At 42.5% G+C, this 21142-nt stretch overlaps 2 protein-coding genes across 2 annotated transcripts in view; both read left to right on the forward strand.

Annotated features, from left to right (window-relative positions):
- Positions 1 to 323: 323 nt before the first annotated feature.
- LOC308268818 (partner and localizer of BRCA2-like) overlaps positions 324 to 21142 on the forward strand; it is a gene marked incomplete at both ends in the record, with an annotated part of 33084 nt that continues 12265 nt past the window's right edge. Inside the window, 6 exons of the mRNA XM_080703923.1 lie at positions 324 to 371; positions 2644 to 2703; positions 13401 to 13466; positions 15051 to 15212; positions 18532 to 18617; positions 19499 to 19660. Coding sequence (XP_080560049.1) covers positions 324 to 371; positions 2644 to 2703; positions 13401 to 13466; positions 15051 to 15212; positions 18532 to 18617; positions 19499 to 19660 — 584 coding nt within the window. The remainder of the gene's footprint in view (positions 372 to 2643; positions 2704 to 13400; positions 13467 to 15050; positions 15213 to 18531; positions 18618 to 19498; positions 19661 to 21142) is intronic.
- Positions 5548 to 6917, forward strand: LOC308267898 (partner and localizer of BRCA2-like; the record flags this gene model as incomplete). Its single annotated transcript, XM_080702848.1, has 2 exons — positions 5548 to 5607; positions 6006 to 6917. The coding sequence occupies 2 exons, from the start codon at positions 5548 to 5550 to the stop codon at positions 6915 to 6917; spliced, it is 972 nt and encodes a 323-aa protein (XP_080558974.1).

Here is a 21142-nt window from a genome sequence, read left to right on the forward strand (position 1 = left end):
CCCGTCTGTCTGCGGAAGATTCAGGCGACTTCCGGCCGCTCCCCTACTTCCGCTCTCATCGACTGCTCGGCGCTCCACTAGGCGACCCCTCGCCGCTGCTCGGCAATCCCCGGTTGCGCGTGCGCAGGCAGCGCGGGCGCTTTAATTGGCTGGAATTGATGGCGCGCGGGGCCCGCTGGGGCCAGCTGATGCCGAGCTGAGGAACTCCTTGAGCTCCCCAGATTCCTTCCAGGGGTGCTGCGTGGACCCAGGTCAAACTGGGACCCTGTGTCCGCCGGTCCTGGGCTGGCGACGTCTGCTCTTGTCGTCTGGCCTCCAGCCCGATGGAAGAACTTCCCGGGAAGCCCCTGAGCTGTGCGGAGAAAGAAAAGGTGCCGCGGGTGTGGAAGGGCTGACGCTGGACTCTGACCCTGCTCCCAGGACTCGGGGCCTGGCTGTGTCCCCTCGGAGGTCCGAGGGCTGCAGTGGCCTCCGGTCCAACCTCCTGTCGGAGCCGAGAGGGAACAGGAAGTGAAGGGGAGAACACTAGCCCGGCGCCCACGTGGTGGCGTTTTGAGAAACATTTCCATTATAGTAGCAATGCATACGTACAAAATGTAAAACTATATATAAAATTGAAGTCCCCGTTCAAACCCTTCCTCCTCAATCGCACAGGTTCGAAGCCAACCTCCCTTGTTTAAGAGACCCTGTTTCCAAATAAAATATAAAATAGGCCGGGGAGTGTAGCCCGGGGGTAGAAGGGATCCATCCCCAGTACCACCAAAAAAAGAAAAAACCCTTCCTCCTCTTCTCACACTCGGTATTTTGGGTACTAAGGATTGAACCCAGGGACATTCTGCCTCCAAGCTACACCCCCAGCCCTTAATTTATTTTTAATTTTTAAACAGGATCTCGCTAGCTTGCAGAGGTTGGCCTTGAACCTGATGTCCTCTTGCCTCAGCCTCCCAAGTACTGAGATTACTGGCTAGCGTTGCCATGCCTGGTCCCACCCACACTTTGAATCTTGATTTCTTCCACCCCACATCTACCCTCTCAAGTAAATCTGTTTAATATTTTGGTTCTTCAAGATCTTTTGTGTGTTTGGGAGGAGGGGGAGACATACCAGACTCCTCGTCCAAAGCAATGTGTTTATCAGGGAGGGTAATATTCATAAACAGTATGATCGGAAATTTTTTTTTTTTTTTTTTTTTGCGGGCCTGGGGATGGAACCCAGGGGCATTTTACCTCTGAGCTACATCCCCTGCCCTATTTTTTTTCTTTTTTCTTCTTTATTTTGAAACCGGGTCTGTTGCAGAGCGCCTCACTAAGTAGCTGAGGCTATCTAGGAACCGCGATCCTCCGGTCTCAGCCTCCCAAGCGGGGGATTACAAGCGTGTGCCACCATGCCGGCTTTTATTCTTTATTTTGAAACAGGGTCTCACTGAATTGCAATGGGCATCACTAAGTAGCTGAGGCTGTCCTCGAACTGTGATTCTACTGTCTCAGACTCCCAAATGCTGGGATTTTAAGTGTGCACCACCACACCCGGCTTATTTTATTCTTATACTTATTAATTTTCTTCTTTTTCGTTGGTACTAGGGATTGAACCAGGGGACTTTCTACCTCCGAGCTAAACTCCCAGCCCTACTTTATTTTTATTATGAAACAGTCTTGTGAGGTTGATGAGTATCTTTACTTATGGAGGCTGCCCTTGAACTTGCAATCCTCCTGTCTCAGCCTTCCAAGTACTGACATTACAAGCCTGAGCCATGACACCCAGCTCTTCAGTTTTAACATCTGTGTTAGGATACATTTATCTACCTTATTTTTTGCAGTTCTATATTGTGTAGTTTGGATATGCCCCCCCTCTTTTGTGTGTGTGTGTGTGTGTGTGTGTGTGTGTGTGTGTGTGAGAGAGAGAGAGAGAGAGAGAGAGAGAGAGAGAGAGAGAGAGAGAGAGAGATACTGGGGATGGAACCCAGAGGCTCTTCTAACCCCAGGCTATACTCCTAGACCTATTTTTTATACTTTATTTGGAAACAGGGTCTCACTAAGTTGCTGAGAGCCTCACTAAGTAGCTGAGGCTGGCTTCGAACCTGTGTGATCCTCCTGTCAGCCTCCCAACCGTTGGAATTACAAGTGTGCGCCACCACGCCCTGCTCTGGATGTGTCCTCTTTTTATATACTACTCTACTGGTATCCACATCATGGGTATCGGTTATTTTTCTAGGTACTAGAGCTACCTGGACCATTAACTGACATAAGATTAATTTGTTAAATGATGAACATAACATCTACTACCTTCGTGGATCTCACAGGGATGGGGTACAGTAAATACTATGTTAAGGAAAACATAGAGGAGGAATGGAATATCTAACCTGGATTTGGAGAAGTTGGCCCCAGAAAATAAGAATCTAAGCTGGGACTTGAGAAACGGGTAGGAATTGGCCGAGGGAGGATATACTCCAGGTGAGAGGACCAGTTTATACAAAGGTCCTGAGTAAAGAGGTTGGTGCTTTGTGAGAACTGAAAGGAGGTCTGGGGCCCAGAGCCACTCCCTCCACTGTTGCTGAGGAGCCCTGCATCCTCAGTCTGATAGGCCCTGTATCCCTGCTCACTCCATCTTGCCCCTGTTCAGCATTCTTGATGTTTTTCTTCTTCCAGTTGAAGGAAAAATTAGCATTCTTGAAAAGAGAATACAGCAGGACACTGGCCCGCCTTCAGGTAGGCAAATTGATTTCTCTCAACGTGTTGCACAAACCAAAAACAGTTCTTGACAAAAATAAAGCTCTAAAGGAAATTTCTATCTTGAGCTGTTTTTGTTTTCTCTAGCGTGCCCAAAGAGCTGAGAAAGTTAAAAATTCTTCTAAGAAAACAGAACAAGATTGCTCACTCCAGCAGAAAATCTCACCACAGCTAAACCAGTCAGGTAAATCTCACCCGTTTACTTATACTTGCTTTATTATTTACTTCCCAGTTAGATTTAGTGTTCTTTTTCCACAGTCAGTATTTAAGGAACAATAAACTTTAAAATCTACATAAAATTCATATGCCATAAAATTCAATAAATTATAATTTGAATTGGATTCTTTACTTAGTTGCTGTTTTGTTGTTGTTGTTTTGTAGTACTGGAGGTTGAGACCAGGGGCATTCTACCTCTGAACGATACCCCCAGTCGTATTTTATTTTTCTTTTTGAAACAGGGTCTTGCTCGGTTGACGAGAATCTTACTACTTGCTGAGGTTGTCCTAGAACCTGTGATCCTCCAGTCTTAGCCTCTCAAGCACTGGGATTACAGGCATCTGCCACCATAGATGGCTACTTATTTGCTTTTAAAAGAAATTTCTGTGTGTATTTATTTTCCTTTTTTGTGGCGCTGGGGACTGAATACAGGGGCATTCTGCCTCTTAGCTAGACCCCCATCCTTTTGTTTTGTTTTGTTTTGTTTTTGTTGTGGGCCTGGGGATTGAACCCAGGGGCATTCAACCTCTGGGCTATTCAACCTCCTGCCCTATTTTTTATTCTTTATTTTGAAATCGGGTCTCACTGAGTTGCAGGGGCATTACTAAGTAGCTGAGGCTGTCCACGAACCGCGATCCTCCGGTCTCAGCTTCCCGAATGCTGGGATTACAAGCGTGCACCACCACGCCCGGCTTCCATCCCTTCTTTTAAAATTTATTTATTTATTTATTTTATTTTTGTGGTACCGAGGATGGAACCCAGGGGCATTCTATCTCCAAGCTACACCCCCAGCCCTATTTTTTAGTCTATTTATTTATTTATTTATTTATTTATTTGGTACTGGAGATGGAATCCAAGGGCATTCTACCTCCGAGCTATGCCCCAGCCCTATTTTTTAGTCTTTTTATTATTTATTTGTTTATTTATTGGTGGTACTGAGGGTGGAACCCAGGGGCTTTTCTACCTCTGGACTATATTCCCAGACCTATAGTTTATACTTTATTTGGAAACAGGGTCTCACTAAGTTACTGGGAGCCTCACTAAGTAGCTGAGCCTGTGGCTTTGAACATGTGCAATTCTCCTGTCTCAGCCTCCCAAGTTCTGGGATTACAAATTCACCACACCCACACTGGGCTACTCTTTTTATTTTTGAAACAAAGTCTCACTGAGTTGTGAAGGGCCTTGCTAAGGCAAGGTAGCTGAGGCTGTCAGCCATCCTCCCTCCTGAATGCTGGGATTACAAGTGTGCACCACCACACCTGGCCTATTTTTTGTTTTGAAGCAGTCTCACTAGGTTGCTGAGGGCCTCATTAAATTGCTGAGGCTTCAATCAATCCTCTTGTCTCAGCCTCCCAAGTACTGGTATTACAGGTGTGTGACACCATACCTGGCCGTATATGTTTTTTATTCTCTTGGGAGCTCACCTAGGAGCAGACTTACTGCATCATATGGTAATTCTGTTTAACTTTTTGAGAAACTGTTAAACTGTTTTCCCCAGCAGCTGTATAGTTTTATATTCCAATCAGCAAAATACAAGGTTCTAATTTTTCTCTGTCCTGACCAACATTGTGATTTCCTATTTTTTGTTTTTGGGGTGTGTGTGTGTGTGTGTGTGTTACTGGGCATGGAACTCTGGGGCTTTCTACCTCTGGCCTATACTCCCAGACCTATTTTTATACTTTATTTGGAAACAGGGTCTCACTAAGTTGCTGAGAGCCTCACTAAGTAGCTAAAACTGGCTTTGAACCTGCGTAATCCTCCTGTGTGGGCCTCCCAAGTGCTGGGATTACAAGCGTGTGCCACCATACCCAGCCTTTTTTTTTTTTTTTTTTTTAATACAGCTATTCTGAGCTGGGCGTGATGGTGTACACTAGTAATCCCAGTACTTGAGTGGCTGAGACAGGACAGGTTAAAGGACAGCCGCAGGAAATAGTGAGATTTTCATCAACCTAATGAGACCCTGTCTCAAAATAAAAGTAAAATAGGGCTGGGATGTAGCTCAGAGGTAGAATGCCTCTGGGTTCAATCCTTAGTGCCACAAAAATAAAAATAAAAAAATAAATACAGCCATCCTTTTAGGTATGATGTGGCATTGAATCGTGGAGACTAGTAATATTAAGTATATAATTCTTAGTGACTAGTGATGATAAACATCAGCCACATGTATGTCTTTTTTGAAAATATATTTATCTGAGTCTTTTGCCTACTTATTAATTAGGTTGTTTTTTCCGTGTGTATGGTGCCGGGGATCAAATCCAGGGTTTTGTGCATGCTAGGCAAGCACTCTACCAACGCAGCTCCCTCCCCAGCCCTGGGTTATCTTTTTATTGATGAGTTGTGAAAGCCTCACTGAATTGCTGAAGCTTGCCATGTACCTGCAATCTTTAGAGTATTTTCTTAAAAGGAAAAAGGCTAGTTACATTTATATGTATATATATTTTTTCTCTTCAGAACCTAAAAATGAAGGCTCTCCTTGTGACAAGTTCCAAATCAATAACCATCTTAACAAGGAAACTGCAGAAAATACCCTTGTGACACTTGATGCTCAGCGCAAGTCCTGTAATCCAGAAAATGGTCTGGAAGAAGGATTGCATATTCAAAGAACGGATGACATCCAGGAACATCTTTCCTACGGGATCAGTGGCCCTGGCGGTGAGAATAGACAGAGTGAGCTGTCAGGGAGAAGAAAGAAGCAACTAAAGAGAGCGTATGTTTCCCAAAGAGAATGTTTCTTTGACACTGATTCACACACACTCTCTGGAAAAACACTGAAGAAACAAGGAGCAACCAGTTGCAAAAATCCTAGGTCACCAGTAAGTGAAGTCAATCACCTTTTGATTCGTAAGTCTGAAATTTCAGACTCTCCATCGCCAGTCACGAAAACTGGTGGAGAGTATGTATTCATTCCATCGACTGCTAAACCAGAGAGCGTTGTTGATCCATCCTTTAGAGGAAATAATTTCTCCAGGGACACTACAGCTACTTTGCATACTATATTAGACAGCAGTAATTGCGAGCACCTTGAGCATAAGTCTCCTAAAGGTAACTGTGAACTTGTTATTCAGGGCCTTAGAAACATTAGCCCTGCTTCATCCATAAACGCAGAGGCACGAGGCAGAAAAGTGACTGTCTGTACAGAAAACCCAGGAGTAAATAAAGCTGTCAGTGCTACTGACCAGCTGCCTGGAAATCCTACCTCAGAGGCAGATCATTCATGTTCTGTACGTGAACTCACTTATAATAACTTATTAGCAAATACAGCCCCAAAATTAGAACAAAATTGCACAGAGGAATCCTTACAATCTCCTAGTGATGCTCTTGATGGTAGAAATGAAGACAATCAGGAAAATGAGGTTTTAAGCCAGTGTAAGAGTCCTAGCCTAGAAGCGGTCTCTCCTGTTTCTACAGAAAATGAAATGCATTCTTGCACAGTGCTTGAAGGCCTTCTGTTTCCTGCAGAATACTATGTTAGAACAACACGTCGCATGTCAAATGGCCAGAGGAAAGTAGCTCTGGAAGCTGTGATTCAAAGTCACTTGGGTGTCAAAAAGAAAGGGTTTAGAAATAAAACTAAGGAAGCAACTAAAAACGTAACCCTTTGCATTGAGAAACCTGACCAAACTGAAATTAGGATGGTGGACTCAGGCACAGAACAACCAAGTTCAAACAGTTCTTCTCAGGAACTTCTCTCATTAGCTGAAGTCAGCTCTCCCACTGGGCCTGCTGAAGATAAGGACAGTCCTAGGAAGGCTGCTGTGTGGCTGTCTGCCAGAAAACACAGAGAAAAAAGAAAACCAGACTGCACCCCGGCTCCAGATCAAGGCGATCTGCTTTTGCCAACTTCCAGTGCTTTGGGTGTTAACAGGTCCAAGGAAGACATCACCTTGCACAGACATCAGAATGAAAAAGCAATTACTCATGGTAAGAAGAGTAAAATTACACAGGCCATCTTTGATGATGGTAATGGTGATAGATAATAGTTAACTTTGTGTCTACTAGTGTGTGTGTGTGTGTGTGTGTGTGTGTGTGTGTGTGTGTGTGTGTAGTGGTGGTGGTGCTGCTGCTGGGAATTGCACCCAGGGGCATTCTTCCTCCAGGCTACACCCCCAGACTATTAAAAAAAAAAAAAGAAAAAAGAAAAGAAAAACAAGGTCTCACTAAGTTGCTGACAGCCTCACTCAGTTGCTGAGGCTGGCTTCACACCTGCAATCCTCTTGTCCGAGCCTCCCCAGTACTGGGATTACAGGCATGTACCCCCAAGCTTGGCGCTTTCTAAATGCTGTAACGATACTAACTCACTGAATCATTACAGTGACCCTCCATAAGGTAGAATCTATTCTTATCTTCCCTTTCAGGAAGATGAGGCACAAAGAAACCAAAATGACATTAACTAATTTAATTAAAATGACAAGGCCAAGATTGAAACCTGGCAGTATGGGATCAGTGAGATTGACAGAAGTGAGACTGAATACATTGAGTACTTACCAAAACTAATATCTGTTCAAGTATAGCACAATCTTAATCTTTATCCATGGGCATAATCTTTTTTTTTTTTTTAGTACTGGGAATGGTACCTAAGGGCATTCTACCTCTGAGTGACACCCCCAGCCTATTTTTTTATTCTTTATTTTGAAACAGGGTCTCACTGAATTGCAAAGGACCTCACTAAGTAGCTGATGTTGTCTGTGAACTGTGATCCTCCTGTCTCAGCCTCCCAAATACTGGGATTTACAAGCGTGCGCCACCACGCCTGGCCAGTTCTATTTTTTATTCTTTATTTTGAAATAGGGTCTCACTGAGTCGCAAAAGGCTTCACTAAGGAGCTGAGACTGTCAGAGATCCTCCTGTTTCAGCTTCCCAAATGCTGGGGTTACAAGTGTGTACCACCACACCCGGCTTCATGGACATAATCTTCATTACTAATATAGGAAGTGTTTTTTGTTTTGCTGTACTGGGGATGGAACCCAGGGGCATTCTACCTTCAAGCTACAATCCCAGCCCTATTTTTTATTATTTATTTATTATTATTATTATTTACTATTTATTTATTTTTTGGTGGCACAGGGGGTGGAACCCAGAGGCTTTCTACCTCTGGGATATACTCCCATACCTATTTAATATTTTATTAGGAACAGGGTCTTAGCCAGGCGTGGTGGCGCACACTTGTAATCCCCGCGCTTGGGAGGCTGAGATAGGAGGATCACGCATGTTCAAAGCCAGCCTCAGCTACTTAGTAAGGCTCTCAGCAACTGTGAGACCCTGTTTCCAAAATATAAAATAGGTCTGAGAGTATAGCCTGGAGGTAGAAAGCCTCTGGGTTCCACCCCCAGTACCACTAAAAAAAAAAAAAAAAAAAAAAAAATGTTCTAAGGAGCCGGGCGTGGTGGCACACGCTTGTAATCCCCGCTCTTAGGAAGCTGAGACAGGAGGATCGCGCAGGTTCAAAGCCAGCCTCAGCTACTGAGTGAGGCTCTCAGCAACTTAGTGAGACCCTGTTTCCAAATAAATTATAAAATAGGTCTGGGAGTTATAGTCCGGAGGTAGAAAAGCCCCTGGATTCCACCCCCAGTACCACCAAAAAAAAAACAAAAAAAAACGGGGGGGGGGTCTTACTAAGTTGCTGAGAGCCTCACTAAATAGCTGAGGCTGGCTTCGAACCAGCGCGATCCTCGTCTCAGCCTCCCAAGCGCGGGGATTACAAGTGTGCGCTACCACGCCCAGCTTATTTTTTATTTTGAAAAAGGGTCTCACTGAGTTGCAAAGGGCCTCACTAAGGAGCTGAGGCTGTCCGCGAACCGCGATCCTCCTGTCTCAGCCTCCCGAATGCTGGTTTTATAAGCATGCGCCACCTCACCTGGCATGGAAGTGTTTTAGTGTTTAGAAGTAAAATGAAATGTCAGAGTCCACTGAAAAACTCTTAGAAGTGCTCATATAATCTAAAGGCTTGAACAACTTATTGTATAAAATATCTGATATAATCTCTGCAGTGTGTGGGATACAAAATTTTTGAGGATAGCAAGCAAGATAGGTTGTGTTGTACTCATTTTCTCAGGAGTTAATTATATCTGATAAACTGAGCACAAGACTTGGGTCATCCATCATGGTTTTATTTTATTTATTTATTTATTTATTTATTTATATTTTGTGGTACTAGGGGGTGGAACCCAGGGGCTTTCTACCTCCAGGCTATACCCCCAGGCCTATTTTTTTTATATATATAATTTATTTGGAAACAGGGTCTCACTAAGTTGCTGAGAGCCTCACTAAGTAGCTGAGGCTGGCTTCGAACCTGTGTGCTCCTCCTGTCTCAGCCTCCCAAGTGCTGGGATTACATGCGTGCGCCACCACGCCCGGCTCCATCATAGCTTTAAAGAAAACTCCAGCAAGTACCCTGTACAGGCCAGATAGAAAATATGCTGTTCTTATTGCTTTGTCTTAACTCTTCAGCTGCGGTGTAAAAGCAGCCACAAACAGCCACAGACAGTATGTATGTAGGGCTGTGTTCCCAAAAACTTTATACAAAAGGAGAGGACACAGATTGCTCTGTACCATTGGATGTAAACTTTGGTCTGTGAACTGTAATTTATTAAATTAATTTAAAGGTAATAGCCATGAGCTGGCCTTGGTCATACACACCTATAATTCCAGTACTTGGGAGGATAAGGTAGGAGGATCACGGATTCAAGGCCTGCCTCAGCAACTTGGCAAACCCCTGTTTCAAAATTAAAATAAAATAAAGCTGGGTGTGGTGGCACATGCTTATAATCCAGCATTTGGGAGGTTGAGACAGGAGGTTGGCAGTTCCCAGACAGTCTCAGCTAATTTGGGAGGCCCTTTACAACTTATTTATTATAGTGAGACCTTGTTTCAAATTAAGAATAAAAAATAGGTTGGAGTATAGCTGAAAGGTAGAATGCCCCTGGGTTCTCTTTCTAGTACTGCAAATAAATAAATAGGTAAATAAATAAAAACAAAAGTAAAAAGGTCTAGGGGTATAGCTTGAAAGTAGAATGCCCCTGGGTTCAGTTCCCATAATCATCACTTTTTAAATGATTTTCTTTTAAATCAAGAAGAATACAAAGAAGCTGGGCGTGTTGGCACAGGCTTGTAATCCAAGCATTTGGGAGGCTGAGACAGGAGGATTGAGGTTCGAGGACAGCCTCAGCTACTTAGTGAGGCCCTTTGCAACTGAGTGAGACCCTGTTACAAAATAAATAAAAAATAAGGCTGGGAAGCCGGGCGTGGTGGCTACGCTTGTAATCCCAGAATTCAGGAGGCTGAGACCAGAGAATTGAGGTTCACAGACAGCCTCAGCTACTTAGGCCCTCCACAACTTCATGAGACCCTGTTTCAAAATAAAAAAAATAGGGCGAGGGGTGTAGCGTGGAGGTCAAATGCCCCTGGGTTCCATTCCCAGTCCCGCAAAAAAAAAAAAAATCTAGGGCTGGGGGTATAACTAGGAGGTAGAATGTCCCTGGGTTCCGTCCCTAGAACTGCCAAAAAAAAAAAAAAAAAAAAAAAGCAAAGAAATAAAAAGTATGCAATCCAATAATAACCTGAAAACTTCTTTTTTATAGTTTTAAATAGTCTTCTAGGCTACATTTTAAAATTTTTTGAGGTGACATTTACATAATATGAAATTAACTATTTTAAATTAAGTGAATGACTCAGTGACATTTTGCATATTTACAGTATTTTGCAACTGCTATTTCTAGTTCCAGAACGTTTTCAACACTCCAAAAGAAAACCTTATACCCATTAAGCAGTTGCTTCCTGTTTTCTCTTCTCCCAACCCCCAGACCCAAGCAGCCACCAATCTGCATGCTATCTCAGGAGTTACCTATGCTGGATATTTCTGATAAATGGAATTATAGAATATGTGACCTTTTGTGTCTGGCTGTTTTCCCTTAGCATAATGTTTCAAGGTGCATTCGTGATGTAGCCTGCATCAGTGCTACATTTCTTTTATTATTTATTTATTTATTTATTTGTTTATTTATTTATTTATTTATTTGTGGTACTAGGGGTGGAACCCAGAGGCTTTCTACCTCTGGGCTATACTCCCAGACCTATTTTATATTTTATTTGGAAACAGAGTCCCACTAAGTTGCTGAGAGCCTCACTAAATAGCTGAGACTGGCTTCGAACCTGTGCAATCCTCCTGTCTCCGCCTCCCAAGCGCGGAGATTACAAGTGTGCGCCACCACGCCCGGCTCCTTTTATTTTATTTTTTTTGAAGGGGGTGCTGGCGATTGAGCCTGGGAGCATTCTACCTGTAAGCTACAGCTCTTGTTTAATTAATTAATTAATTAATCAATCAATTTTTGTGGTACTGGGGTTCCTGGAAGCCGTTCTAACTCCAGGCTACACTCCCAGAGCTATTTTTTCTATTTTTATTTGGAAACAGGGTCTCTTAAGCCAGTGCGGCTGACTTAGAACCTGCGCGATTCTCCTGTCTCCGCCTCCCAAGCGCTGGGATTATTAAACCAGGGTCTCTCTAGGTGATGAAAGTCTCACCAGTTGCTGAGGCTGTCCTCAAACCTGTGGTCCTCTTGTTTCAGCCTCCCAAGTACTGGGATTACAAGTATGTACCTTCATGCTTGGCTACTTCATTCCTTTTATGACTGAATAATATTTCACGAATATGTGTACCAGAGTTTGTTTATTCATTCATCTGTTGAATGCAGCTATATTTTGAATAGTTAAGAGCAATAAATTTTACTTTTCGCTTGAAAATTTGCCTTTGTAAAAGAACTAGCAGTTTGTAGATTGTCCTTTGGTTGCCTGCTGGAACCATAGTTTTAGAGACGGGAAGGGCTTTAGATGTTTTTTTATCTTAATTCCCTTAAGAGGGACAGTGAAAAAGGAGGCTTGGCTGAGGTTTTACACAGCAAGTCAGTAGTTAAACTGCCAGGACTGGTCCCAGTCTTGTGTATGGGAGACTGGTACTAGGGTTCGAATCCAGGGTCATTCCACCTCTAATCTATACACCTAGCCCTATTCCCCCCCCCCCAAGTCAGGTCTCACTAAAATGCCCAGGCTGGCCTCATACTTGGCAATCCTCCTTTCTCAGTCTGCCATGGAGCTGGGATTGCAGGCATGCACCAGCATGCCCGGCCCTGCAACCATTTTTTAAGCCCTTCACTCAGGTTTCAAGGGTATAGATGGGAGAAGTAATGAGAGTTTTCTTCTATTTTTGAGTTTGGAAACTATTTTCTTGTTCAGTATTAATATCTCTTCTTGTTGTTGGTTTTTCTTTAACTATTATTACTTTTTTATTTTAGGGAAGGAAGATCATTGTCAAAAGGAGGGCTCCCTTCCTATCAGGAATAATGCCGAGTTAGCCTTGGGTGAGGATGTTCTCAGTGCTCTGTTTCATAAGAACGAAATGCTGAATTTAAAGCAGCTGTTGTCTTTTCTCACCATCACAGACTTTCAGTTGCCTGATGAAGACTTTGGGCCTCTTAAGCTTGAAAAGCTAAAGTCGTGCTCAGAAAAACCAGTTGAGGCTCCTGAATCAAAAACGAATGGAGATAGGCATCTCGAGGGGGGAAACTGTATTATTTTGGAGGAACTGGTTCCTAAACAAATAGATGCAGAAGTGGGGGACTTGGAAGAGGACCTCACTCCTCTGCCAGGAAGTGCACATCCACCAATACCAAGCCTAAACAGCCAGCCTCCACACAAGGGCCTTTCTTCATCCATGTTACTTTTTACTCCTTTCAATACTGCTCCGTCGGATGCTGCTGACAGACCTGCCGCAGACCTGTGTTCTACTTTCCCCATCGTAGGCAGCACTCCAGCCTTTGGCTCCCAGGCACAAGATGAGAAAGTGTCTGCCCAGGTTGCTGGACAAACTTGCTGTGCACCTCAACTTTCCCAGTCTGAAGGCACGGTGAGGCTCTCTGGTGATAGTAAACAATGTAAAAGTTCCGCCAGCCCACCCAAACCGGATACCAGCCTGCCTACCTCAGGTGGGCGAGGACAGCCTGCCTATGACTGTGACTCTGGCCCCCCAACAACACCTCGGCCCACTGAGTCTTTCGCTTACAGAGAAAATCAGCTCTGTGAAAATACATGCCTGGAGTTGCATAAACCTGTCGTTGAAAAGGTACAGTCATTTCCTTTATGAAATTTTCTCTGAAAAAATGAAAGGTCTTAGTGAATATGGACACCATTGATTGCCCTTCGGTATTTATGAATGTTTTGACATGTTTACTTTGACATGACATAATTGTAAACATTAAGTTCATTCTGGAGAAATTAAAGTTAATTAAAAAGTGTTTTTAAAATATGGGGGGGGTCCTATTCTCTTTGTCATCAATAAAACGGCTGCATTTGGAACTTTGTGGTCATGATCAGAGGAGATAACATATGAGCTACATATTTTGATGAGCGAGCGATACAGGCAGACCTTGTGTGTGAAGTGTGGATTGATGGTGTGACTTTTGTCTCCACAGACTGCAATTGCAGATCTTCCTGCTTGCTTAAACCCAGGCAGCCTACAGTTGGTTTCAAAGTTAAAGGTCAGAAGAATATTCTGTTTGTATGTGTCTTGTATCTTACATGTGAAAAGTTAATGAGTTAATAAGAAAATTGAAAAGAACTTGATCATATAGCTTCTTTTTCTGTAGTACTATGAAATACATTAGTAAGCAGATTTGAATTCTTTTTTTTTTTTTTTTTTTCTCAGTACTGGGGATTGAGCCCAGGTGCATTCTACCTCCAAGATACACTCCCATCCCTATTTTTTATTCTTTATTTTGAAATAGGATCTTACTATAATAAGTAAGTTGTAGAGGGCCTCACTAAGGGGCTGAGGGTGTAGCTCAGAGGTAGAACGTCCCTGGGTTCCATCCCCAGTTCCACTGAAAGGGGGGGAAAAAAGACACACAAAAAACTAGTTTTTGGTTGTATTGATTACTAATTGAGGTCTGTTTTTCATTTTATTGGTCTACTTCCTCCTATTTTTCAGTGTTGTTTTTTGTGTGTGTTACTGGGATTGAATTTAGGGGCATTCTACCTCTGAGCTAAACCTCAGCTCTAATTTTTTATTTTGAAACAGCAGCTCACTAAGTTGCTGAGGCTGACCACAAACCTGCAATCCTCCTGTCTCAGCCACCCAAGTACCAGGATTGCAAGTGTGCACCACCATGCCCAGTGTTTTTCAGTGTTCCTAATTTTGTTCTTTTATTATAATTATGCCTTTTTTTAAAACTAACTTCTTGGGCTGCATGCTTATCTTATTTTAATATTTCTTGTTTTCTCATAAATCCTTTTATGATTGTGAATTCTTCCTGGAAATACTACTTTGGCCATTCAGGTTTCAATATGCAGCCTGATTCAATCTGCTTGTCCTAATTGGAGATAGTATATTGTATGTGGTTTTATTGTTAACTCCCTCTTCAACCCAGGAGTAGTTCATCAAATGTTTACTCTTCAAATGGACAAATTCTTAAGGATTATGACTTTTGTGGGTTAAATCAAAATTTATCCTATTCTGTAGCTATATGTTTTAAGCCTATCATAATATAAATGTGTATAAGCAATTTATGTCATTACATAAGATCCATAAAGGCTCTTTTGACCTGCATAAAAACAATTTCAGCTAGGCATGGTGGTGCACTCTTTTAATTTCAGTACTTGGGAAGCTGAGACAGGTTTGTAGCCAGCCTCAGCAACTTGATGAGGCTCTCTGCAACTTAGTGAGACCCTGTTTCAAAACAACAACAAAACTAGGGCTGGTGTGTAACTCAGAAGTTGAAAGCTCATGGGTTCAATCCCCAGCAACAAACAAAACAAAAAAGCCAGGCATGGTGGCTCATGCTTGTAATCCCAGCATTCGGGAGACTGAGACCGGAGGATCGCAGTTCACAGCCTCAGGTACTTAGTGAGGCCCTCCGCAACTCAGTGAGACCTGGTTTCAAAAAAAAAAATGGCAGGGGGTGTATCTCGGAGGTCAAATGGCCCTGGGTTACATCCTAAACTTTAATTTCTATTACCTGATATTTTATTTAATCCTTGTAATTCATCACCTTGAGTATTTATTTTTTCATAAAACAGACCTCAAGTATCCCTTTAACATAACTGTTGTTGCCATTCTGGGTCAGAATCCTTCTGGTTCCTGTTCCGTGGATGTGAGTGCTATGTTGTGGGAACGAGCTGGTTTTAAAGAGCCTTGTATCATAACTGCTTGTGAATACGCAGTTTCTCTTTGGAAACCTCTGGACACGTGGCAGTGGGAAAAAGTTTATACCTGGCACTTTTCAGAGGTAAGTCAACATCTTAGAGCAAAGGGGGCTGGGGATGGATGGTAGAGTGCATACGTAGTATGTTTACGAGGCCCTGGGTTGGAACCCAACTCCTCAAAAACAACTTAGAGCTGAAAAACATCTTTACAGTCATGTATATGCTAATATACACGGAGGGCTTAGTAAAATTGGGATCTGTGACCATGCTTGAGGGAAGAGAGGTAGTAAGTAGATGGGTGTGGGTGATATACATCTGTAATCCCAATATATGGGAGGCTGAGACATAATGATCTCAAGTTTGAAATGAATGTGTAGAAACTTAGACTCTATTTCAGAATTTAAAAAAAAAATAGCCAGGCGTGGTGGCGCATGCTTGTAATCCCTGTGCTTGGGAGGCTGAGACAGGAGGATCGCACAGGTTCGAAGCCAGCCTTAGCTACTTAGTGAGGCTCTCAGCAACTTAGTGAGACCCTGTTTCCAAACAAAATAGAAAATTGGTCTGGGAATATAGCCCAGAGGTAGAAAGCCTCTGGGTTCCACCTCCAGGACCACCAAAAAAAAAAAAAAAAATAGAGCTGGGGATGTAATTCAGTGGTAGAACTCCCCTGGGTTCAATCCTCAGTACCACAAAAAAGAAAAGAGAGATAGGTTTATTTTCCAGCATTTTATTAGGAAAATTTTCCAACTTATGGGAAAGTATAGTGAGCATCTGTCTAAGTACCATTAACATTGTGCTTATTGCATGCTTCTCCAGAGATGGAGTTTGGAATTTCATGTCTATTCTGACATCTAAGTTGCTTATACCTATACTCCCCACCTTTCTCTAAAATATTATCTCTGCTTCCTTTGTAGTCTTTGTCTACCTTCACACATATCTTACATGGTTATAATCTAGAGTGCTTAAAATTTTAAAATCTGTCTTTTCTCACTCACCATGTAAACATTTTTTCTTGTTTGTATTTCTTCTTCTTTCTTTTTTCTTCTTTCTTCTCTTTTCTTTCTTCTTCTTCTTCATACTGGGGATTGAACCCAGAGGCATTCTACCTCTGAGCTACATCCCAGCCTGATTATTTTTATTCTTTTTTTTTTTTTTTTTTGCATGTCTGGGAATGGAACCCAGTGGCATTTGACCTCTGAGCTATACTCCCTGCCCCTATTTTTTATTCTTTATTTTGAAACAGGTTCTCACTAACTTACCAAGGGCTTCACTAAATAGCTGAGGCTGTCTGCGAACCGTAATTCGGTCTCAGCCTTCTGAATGCTGGGATTACAAGCATGCACCACCATGCCTGGCTTTTATTCTTTATTTTGAAGTAGGGTCTCACTAAGTTGCAGAGGGCCTCACTATGTAGTTGAGGCTGGCTGCAAACCAGGCTCTCTCCCCTTCCCAAGTACTGGGACTACAAGTGTGCACCATCACGCCTGGCTCAACCCCAAGACCTTTTTATTTTTCATTTTGAAACGGAATCTTGCTAGGTTGCTAAGAGTCTCACTTAAGTTGCAGAGTCTGGTCACCAACCTGAAATTCTATCTCAGCCTCCCAAGTACTGGGATACAGGTGTGCACCACCATGCCCAGCTTTCCCTGTATATTCTTTGTATTGGTTTAGACTTCATTCTTGATCTCCACTATACTCATAGTTTTCATTGCTGTGCATAGAAGTATGTAATATTTTTTCAGTGAATAAACATACCATTTATTTATTTCGGTGCTGGGAATTGAACCCCAGAACCTTGTACATGCTAAGCACATGCTCTACCACTTAGCTATACCTCCAGCCCCTAAGCATATATATTTTTTTCTTTTTTTAAGAGATGAGGATATGACTAACCTATTCCCCAGGGTGATCCCAAACTCCTGAACTCAAGTGATCCTCCTGGTATAGTCTAAATAGTTGAGATAAACATAATTTTAAATGGCCACATAATGCTCTCTTTATTCACTTGTATCTCCCTGTTGTTAGAAGTATAAATTGCAAGCTGGGCATGCTAGTAATACCAGGATTTGGGAGGCTGAGACAGGAGGATCGCAGGTTCATGCCCAGCCTCAGCAACTTAGTGACACCCTCATCCAAAATAAAGAATAAGCTGGGCGTGGTGGCGCACACTTGTAATCCCCGTGCTTGGGAGGCGGAAACAGGAGGATTGTGCAGGTCCATAGCCAGCCTTGCTGGATTAGGAGACCCTATTTCCAAATAAAAATATAAAAAATAGGTCTGGGAGTGTAGCCCAGAGGTAGAAGGGTTCCCAGGAACCCCAGTACCACAATAAAATAAGATAAAATAAAATAAAATAAAATAGGGCTGGAGGCATAGCTCAGAAGTAGAGTGCCTCTGAGTTCAATCCTCACTACCTTCCCAGTACCACCAAAAAAAGAAGTGTAAATTGTAAGCTGGGCATGGTGGTTTACACCTGATTTTCTAGTACTTAAGAGGCTAAAACAGGAGGATCACAGGTTTAAGGCCAGCATGCAGCAACTTCGTGAGACTGTGTTTCAAACTAAAAAATAAAATAGGACTTGGGGTATAGCTTTGAGATAGATAGCACCTCATTTAAATTCCTTGTAGCACAAAATAAAAGCATAAATTAGGGCTGGACATGTGGTGCATACCTTTAATCCCAGAGCTTGGAAGGCTGAAGAAGACCAGTGCAGGGTAACTTAGTGAGACCCTGTCTCAAAATATAAAATAAAACCAGGCAAGTGACACATGCTTGTAATCTAGTGATTGGAAGGCTGAGCCCAGAGGTTGTAGTGTCAAGGACAGTCTTAGCAAGTAGCAAGACTCTAGTCAACCTAGCAAAACCTTGTTTCCAAATAAAAATAAAATAGGCCTGCTGGTGTAGCTTGGAAGGAGAATGCCCCTGGGTTCAATTCCCAGTACCACAAAAATAAATGAATAAATAATTAATTAATTAAATAAAATAGGGCTGGGGTAGTTCAGAGATAAAACCCACCCTGGGTTTAATCCCAGTACCACACACACAAAATGTATAATTACATTAGATAAAAGCTAATTTTCTGGGTGAGGTGGTGTATGCCTGTAGTTCCAGCCTCTCAGGAGGCTAAGGCAGGAGGATCACTTGAGCTCAGAAGATCATAACCAGCCTGGACAATACAGAAAGACCTATCAAAAAAAGTTAAAGATACATGCTAACTAAATACAAATATAGCTTATTTGGATATACATCTTACAAAAACATTGTTTTCTGAACCTTCTAACATTTATTCAAATGTTGGGAACAATTGGTACATTGAGAATACAAAAGTCTGATAAATTTTGGAAAATTTAGATTGAGGTAAAATAGTCAAATATAATTTTGGACTGCTTTGTTTTATTTAGGTTCCAGTGTTACAAATAGTTCCAGTGCCTGATGTTCATAATCTAGTGTGCATAGCTTTGGGAAATTTGGAAATCAGAGAAATCAGGTATGTAATCCCCAAGGTGATGTGTTTATTACTTTTTTCACTTATCTTTGCCTCTGTCAGCTTGTTTTGAATGCAGGTTGAGGCTCACTCAGGCCAAAGTCTAGGTTTTTTTTTTTCCCTAGATGGGGTCTTGCTATATGGGGCTCAGACTGGCCTTAAACTTTTCATCCTCCTGCCTCAGCCTTCTGAGTATCTGGGATTAGAGGTGTGTACCACTGTGCTCATCTCTAGGCTTGAGGTTTTTTTGTTTTGTTTTGTTTTGTTTTGTTTTTGCGGTACTAGGGATGGAACCCAGGGGCATTCTATCTCCAAGCTACACCACAGCCCTATTTTTTATTCTTTGTTTTATTTTATTTTTTATTTTTTTATTTTTTTATTTTTTGGTGGTACTGGGGGTGGAACCCAGAGGCTTTCTATCTCTGGGCTATACTCCCAGACCTTTTTTATATTTTATTTGGAAACAGGGTCTCCGTAAGTTGCAGAAAGCCTCACTAAGTAGCTGAGGCTGGCTTCGAACCCATGCGATCCTCCTGTCTCAGCCTCCCAAGTGTGGGGATTACAAGCGTGCGCCACCACGCCCGGTTATTCTTTATTTTGAAACAGGGTCTCACTGAGTTGCAAAGGGCCTCACTGAGTAGCTGAGGCCGGCCATGAACCACGATCCTCCTGTCTTAGCCTCCCGAATGCTGGGATTACAAGTGTGTGCCACCACGCCCAGCTCTAGGCTTGAGTTTTGAAAGAGTTTGAATTTAGATTTATAGAGGGATTTGTTTGAAAAGAAATCAGTGAACAACATAACTGACTGAAGTTCCCATTTGAAATTTGCACTCAGCACATTAATGTTAAAGGTGTACTCCTGACTTCTCCCCATTTTTCCTTAGGGCGTTGCTTTGTTCCTCTGATGATGAAAAAGAAAAGCAAGTACTGCTGAAATCTGGAAATATCAAAGCTGTGCTTGGCCTGACAAAGAGGAGGCTGGTTAGTAGCAGTGGGACCCTGTGTGATCAACAAGTAGAGGTCATAACCTTTGCAGGAGATGGAGGGTAAGAAAAGCAGGGGTTGATTTAACTCTTAGATCAACAAGCTTTTGTCACAGGTTCAGAGAAGTGGGGTGACTAGGATGTTGCTTTTCTGGCTGTATGTGGGGGAGAGCAGGCGCTGCCTCCACACTAGATGGTAGCCTTGAAGCAAGGTGGAGAAATGGAAGCCGGTTGTGCAGAAAAGAAGTCAGCAGAGTGGAGGGCCCAGCAAATAGGTGTGTTCTTTGTCAGCCTTCTTTGACATCTCAGTGGGTCCTTAATATATAAGTATCTCAAAGTTGGAGTGAGTGGGGATTTAACTCTGCTAAAGTGTCTGCTCAGCATGGGTAAGGACCTGGGTTCAATTGCCAGCAAAAACACACACACACACACACACACACACACACACACACACACACACACCTCAAAGTCCTAGCCCTTTCCCTCATCCAACCAACACACCTGGTGTCCCTTGCTTCAGTAATACCCAGGTGCTGACTCCTTGCAGACAGACTTTTCTAGCCCTAAGCTCCTGAGCTCTTTCTCATCTTGGCCTGCTTGCCTAATTTTTAGACATTTTATGACGCCTTAAATTTAATATGCAGACTGAATTTAGCACTTTCCCTGTCTATCATAGCCTTGTTAATACTTTTTTGTTTGTTTGGTGGTGAGGATTAAACCCTGGACCTCCTCCAGGCTGACCATATTCTCTTACCCCTGAGCTATTCTCCCAGCCTGTTATAATTTATTATTATTATTACTGTTTGTCTTTTCTGATAACAGAGGCCAGGGGCCTTGTTTATTTATTTTATAGACTGTTGCAGCAATCTAGGCAAGAGATAAATAATTATCTGCTTAAATTAGTATTAAACAGTATTAAATAATTATCTTTTTGAATTAAAGTATTAGTGGAGTTGGGAAGAAGCAAATTTGTGAGAAATGAGACGACAAAGTCCCTGAGATGTGATGACTGACGGGATTGAAAGGAAGGAGACGAGGATACCCAGGTTTCAGTGTTGCTCACCGGGTAGATGGGTAGACAGTTGTTGAGATAGGAATGTGAAAGACACGAAGTGTAGAGAGAGCGGGAAGCAGGCCTGGGGGTGCGCGCCTGTGAGCCCAGGACTCAGGAGGCTGAGACCAGAGGATCACCGGTGTGAGAACAGGTTAGAAAAGAGTGAGACTCTCACCAAACTAGTGACACCCTGTTTCAAAATAAAAATAAAATAGGGCTGGGGATGGACCTCAGAGGTAGAATGCCCCTGGATTCAATCCCTAGAGCCACAAAAAGAAAATAAAAGAGAAAGTTGGAGTTTAACATTGCATTTGATTAGTTTGAGGACCTTGCAACGTGACCTAGTAGATAATATAAGCGATAAGTGTTCATTTTTAGAAGTAGAGAATATATATGTTTTCTGCTTTAAATTTTCTTCTGGGATTAGGTTAACTTTTATTATGTGTAGTTCAATAATATGTAGAGAGGCTACTTAGAAATGTCTTTTCTGA

This window comes from Muscardinus avellanarius, assembly GCF_963383645.1.
Source record: "Muscardinus avellanarius genome assembly, chromosome: 10".
Taxonomy (NCBI): domain Eukaryota; kingdom Metazoa; phylum Chordata; class Mammalia; order Rodentia; family Gliridae; genus Muscardinus; species Muscardinus avellanarius.